The sequence below is a fragment of the Alexandromys fortis genome, unplaced genomic scaffold, assembly GCF_014885135.2.
Source record: "Alexandromys fortis isolate MF-2015 unplaced genomic scaffold, M_Fortis_MF-2015_v1.1 scaffold_20, whole genome shotgun sequence".
In the NCBI taxonomy this organism is placed as follows: domain Eukaryota; kingdom Metazoa; phylum Chordata; class Mammalia; order Rodentia; family Cricetidae; genus Alexandromys; species Alexandromys fortis.
In genome coordinates this window covers 5,005,178-5,022,251 of record NW_026067903.1, presented here as the reverse complement: position 1 = coordinate 5,022,251, position 17,074 = coordinate 5,005,178, and the positions used below count along the sequence as shown (strand labels likewise).

At 37.8% G+C, this 17,074-nt stretch overlaps 1 protein-coding gene across 5 annotated transcripts in view; it reads right to left on the bottom strand.

The window, feature by feature from the left end:
• Tsga10 (testis specific 10) overlaps positions 1-17,074 on the bottom strand; it is a 91,306-nt gene that overhangs the window by 33,614 nt on the left and 40,618 nt on the right. For 4 of the 5 annotated variants that reach the window (XM_050134690.1, XM_050134687.1, XM_050134688.1 and 1 more), the window contains 4 exons: positions 13,238-13,353; positions 9,342-9,496; positions 4,421-4,476; positions 578-746 (listed from right to left, as the gene is read on the bottom strand). In XM_050134690.1, the coding sequence (XP_049990647.1) occupies positions 578-746; positions 4,421-4,476; positions 9,342-9,496; positions 13,238-13,353 (496 nt within the window). The remainder of the gene's footprint in view (positions 1-577; positions 747-4,420; positions 4,477-9,341; positions 9,497-13,237; positions 13,354-17,074) is intronic. The other variant, XM_050134689.1, reaches the window with a different exon arrangement.

Sequence of the window (17,074 nt, the reverse complement as noted above, 5' to 3'; positions counted from 1 at the left end):
GGGGAGGAGGCGGAAATTTTTTTTTCAATAAAAAAAATTATATTACAAAAAAAATGTTTTTTAAAACATTTAAAAAAGTTCAATTTGAAATAATAGTATTGTAAATGAAGACTGTCAGGCTAAAACATATTGCCTTACAAAGTCAAAAGTATTTCTTAAAGTCAAAAGTAGAATTTCCCTAAAAAAGTATCATAGTGCTAAAAAGATCCCAAAACTGTATCATAGTCTACATAGAATATTTAAATACAAGTTTGTAGTCCACTATAAATATGCCCATTTTAATACTTCTCATAGCTTTTAATCCTCGTTTGTTTTGTTTAATTCAAATACTTACCCTTTGGTATGGCAGTTTTTCTAAGGTTTAAAACAAATCCATAATATTCCCATTCCTTTCTCTTTAATAGCTAATACTTTATGTCTGAGAATTTCATCTAGAAATTATATGACATAATCTGTTATAAAAGTAAAAAACAAGAATTGCTAGTTGCAGAGTCTGCTTTTCTACAGGATGAAATGAGGGCTGTGCCTCAGAAGAAATACATTTTTTTCTTCTCTCAGAGTCTGGGAGCAAGTATACCTGGTTTTCTTGTTTGGCTTTGCTAAACTGTTCTTGAAGGTTGTCATTTTCATGAGCCAAGATATCTCTTTCCCTGGCAATCTGACCCAGTTCGTCATTTGTTTCATCCAATTGCCGGCGCATTCTGGAAATATCTTGTTCACACATAATTAGGGCTTCAGTAGACTGTCTATTCCACAAATCAAATAGTACATAAGAAGAGATATTTTACTGAAATAGAATAACATATTCTCACAAGACAGAAGATGGACAGTTAGAATGAGAACCGAAGGTTTGAAAATGTATACATTTAAAGGAACCACTACAAAGAGCACATGTACCTGCATCTCAAAACCTTCAACACTTAACAGGAAGGCCTTCTTCACACTTCTAGCTATTATGACTGACTCTCCTCCTGCAGAGTCCTCTCCTCTGTGCTCTGAAGAGTTGTTTTTAGAGCGAATACCTCATCCTTCTCTTTTTAGCCCTTCTTTTCAGAGAAACCCTTGTCATGTCCACGACTCCTGAACGATTCTTAATTTTCAACTCAACAAGGATTTAAAATATACGAGACACGCCCTCCTGTGTCTGTGAGAGTGGCTCCAGAGAGGGTTAAGTGATTGGGTGAGACCCATTCTCAAAGAGGACAGTATCTTCCAGTAGGCTTTCCAAAGGACAGCAGTGTCAGAGAAGGAAAGTCAGTGCACACACTACCTGCCCTTCTGAGCGTGCACTCATGCCTGCTGCCTCCCTCCCTCCTCTACTGCCATCACACTTGTTTCACTGCCTCCTCCAATACAATCTCAACATTAGTGGCTCTGCAGGGAGTTCCAGGCCTCCAGCACCAATCTGGTGATGCATCCAGTGTCTTGGGGTGGGTAGGTGCCAACTTCCATGCCCTTCTGGTACACAGACTGCCACTTCTGGAATACTCAGATCCTAGCACGTGAGGCAATTTCCCTTTAGTATACATATATACATTCTATTGGTTACACTCCTCTACTAGACTAGTGGTTCTCAACTTTCCTAATGTTGTTAACCCTTTAATACAGTTCCTCAAGTTGTGGGACCCCCAACCATACAATTATTTCATTGCTATTTCATAACTATGATTTTGCTACTGTTATGAATTATAATGTAAATATATGATATGCTATATGTGTGGGTCATGGCCCAAAGGTTGAGAACCACTGCTCTAGCAAATCCTGCCTAATAAAGGTTTTGATATCAGGAATGATTGTAAAGAAACAGAACTGTAAACATGAATTTCCTTAAAGGGACTGGTGCTAACCAAAGTTGGCTCTTACTATGTTGGATTACTTACATTAGGGAAAAAAACAGCATTTTGTTATTGAAACATATTTGTTCTGCTTATAGATTTACTTTTCCTGCATATAATGCTTACAAAATGCCCTATCCTCTTTTGTCATATTCCACACAACAATACTTTGGACCAGGGAATTTATTTGACAGCCAAAGAAATTCAACAGTTGGCTTATGCTCATGGAATCCACTGGTCTTACCTTGTTCCCAACCATCCTGAAGCAGCTGGCTTGACAGAGCTAGCACCAACTATGTGGCAACAGCCCAGAGGGCTAGGGGTGTATATGTTCTAAATCAGTGTCCAATATATGGTACTATCTCCCTTGAGTCAGGATTCATGGTCCGAGAATTAAGAAATGGAAACGAGAGTGGCACCACTCACCATCATCCCTACTGATCCACTGAAAAATGTCTGCTTCCTATTCCCACAACCTTATGTTCTGCTGGCCTAATGAGCTGTGGGTCCAGAGAGGGGAGAGTGTTTCAACCAGGAGGTACATGAACCATTCCACTGATCTAGAAGCTAAGGCAACCCCCGGCCACTTTGGGCTCCTGAGTCAAATGAGTTAAAGGATTAGGAGTGGTTGGTTCAGACTTCCAGGGAGAACTTACTAGCAGCCCACAATAAAGCACAGTAACAGCATGTCTGAAACCAAGTCTTTTATGGCATCTCTTAGTGTTAGAATGCCCTGTGACTACAGCCAATGGGAAGCTGCAACTCAACCTACGTAGGATGGCCAAAACCGCAGGTCCTTCAGGAGTGAAAGTTTGGGTCATGCCCCCAAAATAAAAAGCCCCAGATTTGCTGAGGTTTTTTTTTAAGGTGGAGGAAATGCAGAATGAATAGTACTTTATCAGTTATTAGCTTCTGTCATAGTACTAGATACAGAAATCAGAACTGTAATTATACATATTTCCTGGGTATTTTGTTGTTGTTGTGTGTATGTGTATACATATATATTAAGCATATCTGTTTTTCTTTCCTGTCTTATAGCTTTAGCATGTAATACAACATTGAGTTGCTTTCAGAACTTAAGTGTCATTATATCTATACTATCAAACTTAAGTTATGAGTTACTTAAAAAGTAAGCATTTCTTAAGGGACTCTGCCATTTTTCTGGAAAAAGAATTAGTGCATTTTCCGTTAGACATGGGATAGTTATATCCTAGCACCTGGACTTATGGCCTTGTTGCAGTCTTCATCTAAAATTTAAGAAAGATATTAGATGTGATTGTGTGTCAAGTTGGTAAAGAGCGGAGTTGTGACAGCTGGTCTTATCAACTTGATAACACTTAAACACCCTAGGAAACATATTCTGGGCACGCCTGTGATAGTTTTTCCAGAGAAGCTTAACTGACTGAAGGAGAGCCTTCCTCAAAGTGGGCAGCACCCTCTAAACAGCTCTTCCAGGAAAAAAGTGTTGTCTGGCCCCCATTCCCGCCCCCACCCCTTTTCCTGTATGTGGGCAGCCACAGCTGCTGCTGCTGTCATAGACTTCAACTTCTTTGGACACTGAATGTAGAATGAACACCAGCAGTTCTCCCAGGAGCTCTAGGCCAACGCTGGTTCAGGCTGCTACAGCCTGAGCAGTTACTGAGTTCCCTGCTCCTGTAGCAAGCAGATAGCCACTGATGGAAGACCCAGCCTCTGTTTGGTTCTGTTCATCTAGAGAACCCTGCCTAATATGGCTCCCAGCACCATATAAACTGCAGGATCACTGTCTCCAGGATTAGCCCCTTGTTAGCATCTCAGACTCATCCTTCCCAGACACGTCTACAAGGTCTCATGGGCTCTTTAAATTCAGAGCTAAAATCATCTTCCCTGAACACTCCTCCTGTCATATGCAAGGAGACCTGGAAACCTGACATTTCCCTCAAGTCCCTCATTATAAAGACCTCATTCCTTCTGTTCCCCCTTACCGCGTCTAAAAATTTACTACCTCTTCATTCTGGATAATTCAGTGAAAACTACCTTAAAAATTAAAGCATTTTAATAGTCTTTACTTCCCAAAGGATGAAAATCAAGACTCACCTGTGTATTGTAGGCCTTCTCACATGTTTGGTTTCTCTTCCTTTACTCCTTTTCCCCCAAGATTGATTTCATTTCCGGGGTATGAATGTTTTGCCTGTATGTGTGTACATGTACCACATGCATGCCTGCTGCAGGTGAGAAGAGTATGGACCACCATACGGGTGCTGAGAACTGAACTTGGGTCCTCTACAAGAGCAGAATGTGCCTGTAACAGCTGAACCATTTCTCTAATCCCTCCTTCACTTCTCTTATAGTTGAGGTCCCAACAACCCTCACCTACTGGTAGTTCAAGAAGCTTTTGAACACAGACTGTGGTTCTTTACATTATTCCTGTGTCAGAAGCCTTTCCCTTTATTTCTCTTGGTGAACATAATCCTCTCCTTTACTCCCCACACCATCCTAAGACCCTACTAAACTCAGAGGTACTGATATATCAGATAAGTCCCTTGATTTTCAGACATAGATAGTATTTGCTTCCAGTATATGCTCGAGTATTTTTAATGATTTACCTTGATGCCTGTTCCATCTCAGCAATGATATTCTTCATGCCTGAAATGGTCTTTTCCTTGAAATTAATACAAATATTAAGTTAAACTTATTTAAAAATCATTTCTACCAACACTTAATTAATAAAAAGAAATTGTCCCCCTCCCGTGATTTTCATTTGGTATTAAAAATTTATGCCATATTCTTCTCTACACTTTAAAGCTTATAATCAGTGTGCACATTTGTGCTGGTTAAAGTAAATTCATTAAAGGAAAGGATATTCTGGTGTATTGATATGAGATCATGTAACTAACACTGTGTTAAAAAATTTATGTCGCTAGGCGGTGGTGGCGCACGCCTTTAATCCCAGCACTTGGGAGGCAGAGGCAGGCGGATCTCTGTGAGTTTGAGACCAGCCTGGTCTACAAGAGCTAGTTCCAGGACAGGCTCCAAAACCACAGAGAAACACTGTCTCGAAAAACCAAAAAAAAAAAAATTATGTAATCATCCAGCTATATAAGACTCCCATAATCACCACTGTTTGGCAATACAATATTACACACTAGACAGTACTAATTTACTTCCATATGTTTCTCATGTCATAAAACTTGGGAAAGTGAATAATATGTAACTAAATTTGTTTCTTTTATAATTATTTTATTTTTGAGAAATAATAGTGTCATTTTTCCTTCCCTTTCCTCCCTCCAAACTCTTCCATGGCTCTCTTTCAAATTCATGGACTCTAATTATTTGTTGCCACATACATGTATATGTATGCATGCACACATATATTCCTAAACATATAAATACTAACTGCTAAGTCTAATGTTATGTGCATGTATGTTTTCAAGGCTCATATTTGGCATTGGATAACCAGTTAGTGTGTTCTTCCCTAGCCTCAATCCTACATACAGAACTGTAGACAACTAAGTATATTTCTTAGAAAAAATAACTGAGTATATTATTTATATTAGCAGTATTAATTTCAAACACCTGTCCCAGTATTTCAGAGCTGTTGTGAAAAATTAAAATTGTAGAATCATTGAAGATGGAAATAGATTTGGATATACTGCATTTCATGTTACTAGCACACCTAACTCAAAGTGAGCATGCATTATCTTCTTTTATTTGTGTGTCCCACTAGAGTATTTTTAGCTTCTGACCTTTAATAGAATGGGGAAGGGTCTATATGTGACAATATGACCAAATATATTTGGCCAAAATACGATTAAAACATCCATTAACAAAAACAGTTCATCCCCCAAAGAACAAACTTATGGAAGAAAACACATGCGCAGGCGTGCACGCGCACGCGCGCGCACACACACACACACACACACACACACACTACTTAAAATGGAACATTTGGTGAGTTTGAGGCCAGCCTTGTCTACAAGGACAGGGCCCAAAGCCACAGAGAAACCCTGTCTCGAAAAACAAAAACAAGAAAGGGAACATTTGGGCATTTGGGTATCTGGGAAGATGCTTACTCTGTACAGTGCTTGTTGTACAAACACCTGTGATCCCAGCACTGAGGTGTGGAGGCAAGGGTATCCCTACGGCTTGACAGTCAGCCATTCTAGCCAAATTAGTTATTTTAGGTTCAGTGAGAGACTCAAAACTTAAGGTGCACACATATATGAACATGTATGCAAATATACATCACACACACACAATTTTGATTTTTAAAAAGTAAAAAGGGCAGTTTATACAGGCTTTAAGTAAGCTATGTTTTAGATTTTAAAATAAATTTTGAAAACTCCACTGAACATCTTGTGCTTTGATAGTCATTACTTGATTAAGCATGGACTATACTTTATAACTCTAAACAGGTTTATCCTTTTCTTCATCAAATGGATTTTTAAAAGGTGAGATTCTATAGGAACATTATAAAATATCCAGGGCAAAAATTATTGACTAGAACTCAGTAATATATCCTCTCAGACAATTTTTCTTTTGGTAGAGCCCTGATACTACCATTCCTCTAACCTGACAACTAGAAAGGTTAATATTCCTAAAAAAGAAAGAAAAGTTAATATTCCTTCAACAACCTGAGCATGTTCTTCCAGAGAGGGAAATACACTCACGTGAACTGTTAAAACATACTTACAGAAAAAAACTAAAACTTTCCAAGTCTGACTTTTCTTACTCAAAAATCTATGCGCTTGATACTCTATTTTCTAAGATTAATTGATATCAAATATCAAAACATTTCTTAAAACTAGGATTACCACTGGGCAGTGGTGGCGCACACCTTTCATTCTAGCACTTGGGAGACAGAGGCAAGCGGATCTCTGTGAGTTTGAAGCCAGCCTGGTCTACAGAGTGAGTTCCAGGAAAGCCAGGACTGTTAAACAGAACAATTCTGTCTTGGAAAATCAAAAACAAACAAACAAAAACCTAGAATTACCAGAGACTGGTAATACGGCTCAACAGTTAGGAACACTTGCTACTTCCAGAGGAGCAGAGTTTGGTCCTAGAACCTACTTCAGGTGGCTCACAACTAACTGTGTCTAACTCCAGTCCTAGGGAATCCAACATACTGTTCTGTCCTCCTCAGACATCCATACATACTTGCACATATTCACACACTAATACAAATATATACACAAACAAAATCAAAACTTAAAAAGAAGAGCTAAGATTACCAGGAAAAAAAAAATCGCCTTATTCATTCTAAGGTGGAGTTCTCCAGATGAGCCTATTTCTGTATCTGCATCCTAAACTACGGAATGCCTTGCTTTCTCTTACAGACATTTGTTATTTCAGTTCTGAACTGTCACTACAGAGAACAGTCTATGTAGCTCTGACTACCCTGGAACTTGCTGTGTAGACCAGGCTGTCCTTGAGCTTTCAGAGCTCTTCCAGCCTCTACCTCTCGAGGTTTATAGGAAGGTATCACCATACTTGACAATCACTTTTAGCTCTCTAAGGCTGCCTTACAAATTATTTTCCTTCAAAGGATGGATGTTTCATAAAACCTTAAATTTCTTCATTTTGAAATGAGTGTGCATCTTAGTTGTCCTTGTAAAGGAACCATAATGCAGTTCACAGAATGAGAGGAATTTGAAGTAGTGTATATGGCACAAAAAATGAGATTCTAAAAGAGGCAAAAATTATGCCTAAATGTGCTTTAAAAGGAAATCATGCTTATTGTTTCAAATATAAGAATAAGGATAATTAAAATTGTGCCTAAAAATCATAAGATCCTTTTTCAGTAAACACACACATATGTACACATGCATGTATACACAATTTCCTTCCATGCCTTCAATTGTACTCGTGAATCGAAATCTAACTTCAATTTTCTCTCCAAGCCTACATTTACATGTCCACAGGACAGCTCCAGCTCAGCAGTGAAGAGTCACTCTGCCCAACATGCTCTATTCTTGTGTTTCTCCTTGTGCACAGGACTACTGATGGGCACAAGCTCTCGGTCTCATTTCCTGAATAATGCATTTCCCTCACGGCACTGTAGCATCTCCAGGCAGGTCTCACCATTTACCTTTTTACCAGTCTGTCTCTAGTCTCAGTTCCCTACAGTCCATCTGTCATGCAGATTTATGATTGCCAGAATGTTCATTATAAAATAAAGATCCAGTTGTAACCTCTCACTCACATTTATTATGGCGATAACCAGAGTCCACAGCCAACATCACACATATCTTTGTGACTGGGTGTTTCTCTAGCCATACGTAGCTCCTTGTAACCTAGTCTCTAGCTACAAAATCTCTGGAACGGTCCTGAAATTCTCCCATGAGAGTCTGTGGACTTGAGTGTTAGTTACTCTGCCCATCTATCACGCTCCCACTGTCCTCTTCCCCTAAGTCCTTCTCTGGCTTATTTCTAGTCATATTTCAGGAAAACTTAAGGCACGTCACTCCCTGTAAGGCTTCCTAGACCTTCCTCCTCCCCTGGCCCAACCCCCGGGCTGAATCAGATGTGCTTCTGCCAAACTCCAATAACACAGGATGCCTATGTCCCTATGGTGCTTATGTCCTTACCTGTACTCATAGTAGGATCTTCCTCTCTAACTCCACATTCACCCTCAGTTTTTACTATACCGCCTAGTACATGTCAATAAATACTTGTTGAAAGACTGGATGGACAGATGGATATATTAATGAATTAGTTCCCTTAGAATAGGAAAAAAAAAACCTTACTCCAATGATACAATCTTTGCTTAAAACGTTTTTTTTTTATTTAAAAAAAAAAAAACAGACTAGACTTGCCTTCACAATCAGCTTATCAGCTAAAAGGGGATTTTTTTTTTATCTTTCTGTCTTCCTTGTGAAATCTTCTGTTGTTATTTAATGAGAAAAAAACCACATGGGTAGAATTATCACCCAACTTTATCAACAGGCAGCACACAGACTACTTACTCTTAAAGACTGACAATGGCATAAAACATGTGCCCCTCAAAATACCTTAAACAAGCTGGGCTTGGTGGCACACACCTTTAACCCCAGCACTTGGGAGACAGAGGCAAACAGATCTCTGGGAGTTTAAGGCCAGCTTGATCTACTTACTGAGTTCCAGACCAGCCAGGGTTACATAGTGAGACCTGTCTCAAAAAAAAAAAAAAAACAAAAAAAAAACAGTGTGTTCCTAACTTATAACCCCAAAGGCAGTTTTAATGGAATGTACATATGGCTCTCCAAGGTGATAGAATGTTTGAAAGAAAAACATCATTCTTACTACTCTATTTCGATTTAGATGAATCATTAATTCATGATAGAAAAGTAAGTTTTAAAGATTAGCTAGAATATTTGCATGCATACTTCCTAAAACTGGGTTAAGACATTTCAACATCATATTTTAAAGTTTTGACTTTCTAGGAAAATCTGAGCAAATCCTACTCTCTTCTTCAGAGTCGATAACCCACAGTTTAATATTTAAACATTTCATTTAAGCATATCTTGTCTACCAGTTCTCAGAACATACTTTCATTGCCAAACTCTCTCCAAGGGATGCAATATTTTCAGACTTTTTATCCAAACATGCTTGCAGGCATTCCTTTTCTTTAGCCAGATCATTGAGGGTTGCACCAAGAATGCCGATTTCTTCTCGCTGTGCAATACTTTGCCTCGTAAAATTATCTAAATAATCATAAAGGTGTTGTTTAAATCAAGATAAAATCTTTTTCCAGTTTATCAGATTTAAATATTTTCTAACTAGTTGTTTTATGTTTTTCAATCACTTAAAAATATCATAACCCAAATAAGATGCTTTTGTTTGTGACTATAAACCATAGTGAATAACAAAGTTCTAAATGCCCATAAATGTAAAAGCACAACTGGAATGATAACAAAGGAAAGCTCTATGCCAGCATCTGATTAGACTGATCTATGTGGTGGTAGAGAGCACAGGAAGGGAACAAATGAGACAGGTGGAATATCAAAACAACCTATGGATTTTCTCCATTAACTTCCCATCTAGCCTAAAATGACTGTTGAATGTAAAGTTGACAACAAATTTTAATCAAATATTCAATTAAATCAGCTTTAGAGTTGTTTCCTAATAATTTGATTCTCATTTTTCTAAAATTCCTAAGGAGGATAATCATCTAAAGTATCCTTTTTGTGAGCACTCTGACAGGCATTGAAGGCATGAATAATGAATTCGTATGAAACAGCGTTTTTTAAACTGTGGTTTTTCACCTAACTGTCAGAACCACCTAGGAAACACCTATTTTTAGGCTTTCTATGGTCTTATTGAATCAAAAATTCTGATAGTGGGCACAGCAACTTGTATTTTTGACAAGCACACTGTGCCCTCCACCCCACAGTGTTCTAATCCACATTGGGTGAGAACTTTGGTCTAGAGTGTAGATGCTTTAGGATCACAGAATTACTTGGCATAAACCTTCAGTAAGTCTGGCTCCAATGATCTTTCTTAGCTTCTAGGAGACCATGTCATATGCCAGAGTTTTAGACCACTCTTCTAATGCTCTGCAAGGAGAGCTCTGCTAGCCCAGACTTCTAAGACAGCACCTACAGTTATTCCTGTCCAGAGCCATCCCATAGCAGCGCTTAAGTGATGATACCATCCCATCACATCATAGAGTACTTAAAAATGTCATAGTCTTTCTCAGAGGTAGAAATGCCTCTCAGGCAACACACGTTTTTGTTTTTATATCTGTGTATGTTTCCACTGAAAACCAATCAATCTATTTATTATCTAGTTATCATGATGATGTCACAATGACAGAATTTGGCATGCCTATATGGGATTATCTTGATTACACTAAATGATGTGGAAGACAGTTCTTAGTTGGAGGTGGGAACGTCCTCTAGGCAGGAGGTCCTGGACTGTATATAAAAAGTAGAGAAAGCAAGCTGAGCAGCACGCATGTATGTTGTTTTCTTCTGGTTGCAAACATAATGTGACTGGCTACTTTAAACTCCTGCTGTCTTGACTTTTCTGCTATTAGGATAAACTGTACTTTGAACTGTAAACTGAAATAAATCCTTCTTCTCTTAAGTTCATTTTGATAGGGTACTTTAGCACAACAAAAGGAAAAGAATACAAACATCTGTTTCTTTAAAAATCTATTAAGTACTGTATTCTGCGGTATTGTTTGTTTGGATTTTTTGAGACAGAGTCTCATGGCATAGACCAGACAGGCTTGGAACTTGTTATGTAGCTCAGACTGGTCTGAAACTCATGATCCTCCTACTTCAACCTCCTAAGTGCTGGGATTGCAGATAGAAACTACCATGCTAAATTTTTGCTATCTTTTAATTGTTTGGGATTACAAAGAAAATCACTTGGATAAAATGTCCTATGTAAATTGACGTGACCACATCTTCCTCCTCTTTGAAGTACCAGGTCAATTTTTGTTAGGCTTGTGGAAGATTAAATTACTTCTAACATTTGGAATTCTCAGAAAAAATATCCTTCTCCAGGGAACAGCACACCAATTGCTTGTCCAATACCAAATGTCTCAAAAGTCTAGTCCAACTCTTTATTTTGTGACCTTTCTAGTGTGAGTTTATACTAATTAAAATATTTAAATAAAACATATAAATGCTTATAAGCATGTATATATATGTTCATATGCACATGTGTGTGTATGCATAGGCACATGCACTCCCCTGTCTGTCACAAAGGCTAGGTTGGTTTCACTTCACAATGGCCACTGGCCAATGGGTGGTCATCCTACAATCCTGGCATTTCCAATACAAATGGGTCTCTATTGCTTTCCTGGGCCCTAGCTTCAGGGATTCTGAACCTACCTCTTGGTACAAATGTGATATTATATATATATATCATATTTAATAAGCACATGTTTTATGTATATTAAGTATATACATATAATACACATATATACAAAAGTGTCAAGACACTTTTCTGTTCTTTCCCACTTTTATTGACTTCTCATTCGTTCCTAGACTCACTTCCTTTTCCACAATTTATACTCCAAGATATTTTGGGTCACTGTTAGCCAGACTGCCAATGCTAATGTTTATTAATAATTTTTAGACCCATATTATTTCATTTTCCAAAAGTATCTGACAAGAGATCATACCCTCTGCTTTAAAACACCTTTCATTCCTGCCTTCCAGGTTAACTTCTTGGTTTTCTCCCCACTTCTTTTATTTCTTCTTACTCTCTCTTGAATTCTCCTCTCCTTATTCTCTGTCCCTGCACCACCCCCCAGGTTACTTCATGATTTTAAAACACTGTGTATATATGGGATCTTATTATATTATCTTTCAGATTTCTCTTTGAATCTTTCTTGTCTCAATCAGTAGCAATTCTACCTACCTAGTTGCTCATGCTAACAATTACTAAACATTAGAAGGGGGTTTAAGTAATTTTCTTATTTTTGAAATTATAATTACATCATCCCTATTTTCCTTTCTTCCCCTCAACCTTTCCCATGTAGCCCTTTGTTCTGTTTCAAATTCATGGCTTCTTTTTCTTTAATTGCTGTTACATACATGTATGTGTATAAATATTTAAATACAACCTGCTCAGACCATATAGTATTACTTGTTATGTATGTTTACAGGGCTGTGGTATTGGATAACCACTTCCCACAGGGCAGAGAACCCTGATTGCTCTTTGGGCTGACGAGGGAGGGGGACTTGATTGGGGGAGGGAAAGGGGAGGCGGCAGTGGGGAAGAGACAAAAATTTTTTTTTTTTTTTTTTTGGTTTTTCGAGACAGGGTTTCTCTGTGGTTTTTGAGCCTGTCCTGGAACTAGCTCTTGTAGACCAGGCTGGTCTCAAACTCATAGAGATCCGCCTGCCTCTGCCTCCCGAGTGCTGGGATTAAAGGCGTGTGCCAGAGACAGAAATCTTTAATAAATAAATAAAAATTTAAAAAAATGTCCTTATCTTTAGTCTTCCATAATCCTGACAAAAATTTGTCTGTTGCTTCTAAGAGGAATAAGATGTGAGCATGTCAACGTAAATGGGAATTTTTATCAAACTGAACGTATTTTGTAAACTCAGACACTTACTTATATAACTAATATAATATATGAATGTTTTCTATTCAAAGTGGAAATATATATACATTACAATTTCTTTCAACTGCTCTGAGTAAGTTGCCATGTTATACAAACAGTATTAGATTACAAGTAATTATCATAAAGAAAGGGGCTGCTGCTTCAACTCTTCACTATAAAATTCAAGTCATAACTATTTGCAGTTCTAAATCTAAACTTTAAAAATGCTGTAGTCAAATAAAAATGCATTTTCAACTAATCATAATCATACACTTAAGGCTAACAGCCTCTTCCTAAATGTATTTATAACTAAATGAAAGAAAAAATATCTTTCTATAAAACTTAAGAAAAACAAAAGGCAATGATAGAAAAATAAACTTACCAATTTTTTCATCCAAGCACATAATTTTCTCCTGAGTAAGCTGTAGCTCATATTTTTTCTTAGCAAGGTGTCGCTGAGTATCAGAAAGATCTTTTTCTGTGTTTTCATATAAAAGTCTGAAAATATTTTAATAATAAAAACTAATTCTGGGATTTTTATGTTTTATCAACTCTTAGTATATCTAAATCTAAAAGCTTTTAAGGACACTAATATGTTTTCCCTTTTAATACTGTCATTATAAAACTACAATACAGAAAGTTTACAAAATAAGGAGTAGAGTTAGAAAGATAGCTCGATCAAAAAAGAGGCCCACCATGCAAACATGAGCACTTGAGTTCAGATCCCCAGTATCCAGTGAAAAAGCTGGCCAAGAGGCATGTATTTTTAATTCCAGGCCTGGGTCTGGGAGAGGGTATGGAAAGGCAGATTCCTGGAACTCACTGGTCAGACAGCCTATCTAGTCAGTGAGTGAACTCAAGATTCAGAAAGAGAAAGACTGGATCTCTAAACTGATGGGCTCCCAATGCAGACCTCTGGCTTCCACACAATTTCATTTTCTCTCTCTCTCTCTCTCTCTCTCTCTCTCTCTCTCTCTCTCTCTCTCTCTCTGTAGTTTTTTATTTTATTTTGCTATGCACATTTTAGAGGTTATCATACTTTAAAGTTAAACTGAATCATATTTTTACCTATACTTAATATTTAATATCTTTAAATCTTATGATGCAGCTGTCTAGATCATGATTTTCTGGCTAAAAAAGTATTACATGAGTGATAATCTCTTACTTTTAAGCAGATACACTGGTTCCTTGCTATTAGATTTTTAAGTTTATTCTAGTTTTCACTTTTACAATTAAATCTCTCACGAACAGCATATTCCCTCCACAAACATTTACTGTCTGGTGTATATAAGCACTAGAAGCTGAGGAAGCAAAGCGAATTAAGTTGGCCCTGATCATACCCTCAGGAAGCTCACAGCCCACAAGTAAGTAAACAGACTTCCATTTCTAGAAATATGAAAGTCCTTTGACCAAAATCACACTTAGGTATATTGAATATAAAGTGTGACATCACTTTTATTTATTTATTTTGGTTTTACAAGACAGGTTTTTCTCAGTATAGATCAGGTTGTCTTAGAACTTGCTCTGTAGACCAGGCTGGCCTCAAACTAAGGGATACATCTGCCTCTGCCTCCCAAGTGCTGGAATAAAAGGCATGCAGCACCATCACCTGGTAAAGACACTTTAAATGTATGACAAAATGTGCAATAATTTGTAAGGGATATCTCCTAGTACATAATCAAAGCCTTGAGACTTACACTAATGCTGGGTCTGTCTGCCTCAGTAGCCTAGAAAAGAAAGGATGCCACAAGATACCTTCCTCATAAAGAATAAACTAAAATAATCCACATAAGGCCACTGAGCCACCATTGGAAGGTCAGTCTAGAAAAATTATCAGTTGTTAAAAGGCTCAGGGACTTTTACCTTGTAGAATTCTTAGTATTAAAAGAATATAAAAGTCAAAGTTGTTTCCAGATTGAACACATAAATGCAATACTGATGAAACTTCTCTAGAGACAACATTCTCAACCCAGGCAAGAACTAAACTCAGAAACAGTTCTATTGAAAATGATCCCCCATTTCAAATTGTAAGTTATATTAGAAGCAATACAAATTTAAAAAGAGGTTAAAATATAAAAACTGAATTATATATCCCCAAATTTCAAAGTATAGCACTATTGAATGGAAACTTAAAAACAGATGTATTTAAATACATATATACAACACAAAATCAAAAGAAAAACAGCTTTTAAAATAAAATCACAATATTAAACTAATATTGAAACTTCAAATAAAACAAAGTTCAATGGGTAAGTTAACAGATAAAGCTAAAAAGACAACTAGCAAAATGGAACAAACAGACCAGAAAACAAAATCACCTTTATCAAGGCCACAGGTAAGAAGGTAGAAAACTGACAGAGGAAGAGGCATAAAGATGGAATTGAGAAGGTCTGTTATTTACCTAAATAAAATCAAAGGGAGAAAATAAAAGCAATATTCAAAGGAATGATAGCTAATAAAAGAACTCTTAGAATAAAGACGCATTCATCTGAATCTATTATGGCAATTATAAGTAGGTAAAAGAAAAAGGACTTCAAAGGAATGAAAGGAGAGGTGGGGCAGATTAACCAAAACTAAGTATTATAAAATCTCACTGGAGTGTGAGCTAAGACTATTACAGCAGGGATTTTAGAGGTAGAAACACTTGCTGCTCTTGCAGGGGCTCAAGTTCAGTTCCCAGAATCTAGAAATGGTTCAAATCCATCCATAATTCCAATTCCATTAATCTGATGCCCTCTTTTGAGCTCCATGGAAACCAGATACACATGTGGTACATATGCATATATGCAGATAAAACTCATAAACATAAACGAATCTTAATTTTAAAAAAAGAATATCACAACAAAGAAATTTGAACAAATGTACCCCCATATAAACAGACATGCTCTAGAAAACATGGGTTATTAAATAAAAATCCTCAGTGTTAAGTATAACACCCCAAACAATACAGGCTATTGCCACTACTTTTGGTTTACCGCCTTAACTAGGCAGTGAGACTCTACTATTGAAGACACCAAATAATACTTTAATTGCAGGACACAGAGAAATCAACTTGTCTCCCTGCTAGGTCGCTTTCACAGTGCCAAAAGGTGCTATGCCGGGGGGGGGGGGGGGATGACATCAATGGTCTTACACATCCTGGACTCTGCATGCTACAAATCTGACCAACTAGGCAAGATGTACACAATGGTACAATAGTGGCAAGACTGTTTATGGGGTAACCAGCTGTTGTCTTGATTGGATTTGAGATCTACTTCACAGAAGAGAATTTCATATTTGGTACTATAAACATGGTCCAAATCCATGCCTAGAAAGTAGTATGCCCAAGGGAGGAACCTCTTGGTGCTGTCTTTCTAAATGGCCATGTTGTCAAACCGTCTTCTAAATATTTGTTTTTACCCATAGGTTTTTAACCATACTGTTCTCAACCTTGGGCAGAGGAGCTTTTTGCTTCAGGAGGTAGTTGTTAATGCAAAGACTCATACCTGCTCAAAGTGCTGCAAATAAGAGACTTTCAGTGCTCAGGGAACAGTCATGAAAGGGAAGGCAAGAAGAATGTAAGAGGCAGAGGGTGATGATGAGTACTGCAAAATGCTGTCCTCAGGACATAAGTGTTGAACACATGAACTCAACAACTATGGTTACCTGCACACGACCAAGCCAGTTACAAACTCCAACACAGAGGTGTGAGGGAATCCCAAGGCCACACTCCTAGCCAAAGATCTACTGGCAGCTGACTGCCGATATGAGAGGGAGAATCACTTTTTTTTTCCAAAGGGAAGTCATTGGCAGGTTGTCCATACCCTCAGTGATTAACCCCACAGTCATGTGCAAATGAGTAGCTCTTGTTTAGTAGATACCAATACCTATACCTATATTTATATATACAGAGAACATGAAACTTGAAGGGAGATATATTGGGGAGGGAGCCGAAAGGAGTGGGATTGGATAAGATTCCTATGTATTGTATGCATGTATGAAAGCTGATCTATTGGGAGCTCACCAAGGCCAGCTGGACTGTGACTGAAAAAGCATGGGATAAAACCGGACTCTCTGATCATGGCGAACAATAAGGACTGATGAGAAGCCAAGGTCAATGGCACGGGGTTTTGATCCTACTTCATGTTCCGGCTTGGTGGGAGCCTAGCCAGTTTGGATGTTCACCTTCCTAGACATGGACGGAGGGGGGAGGTCCTTGGACTTTCCACAGGGCAGGGAA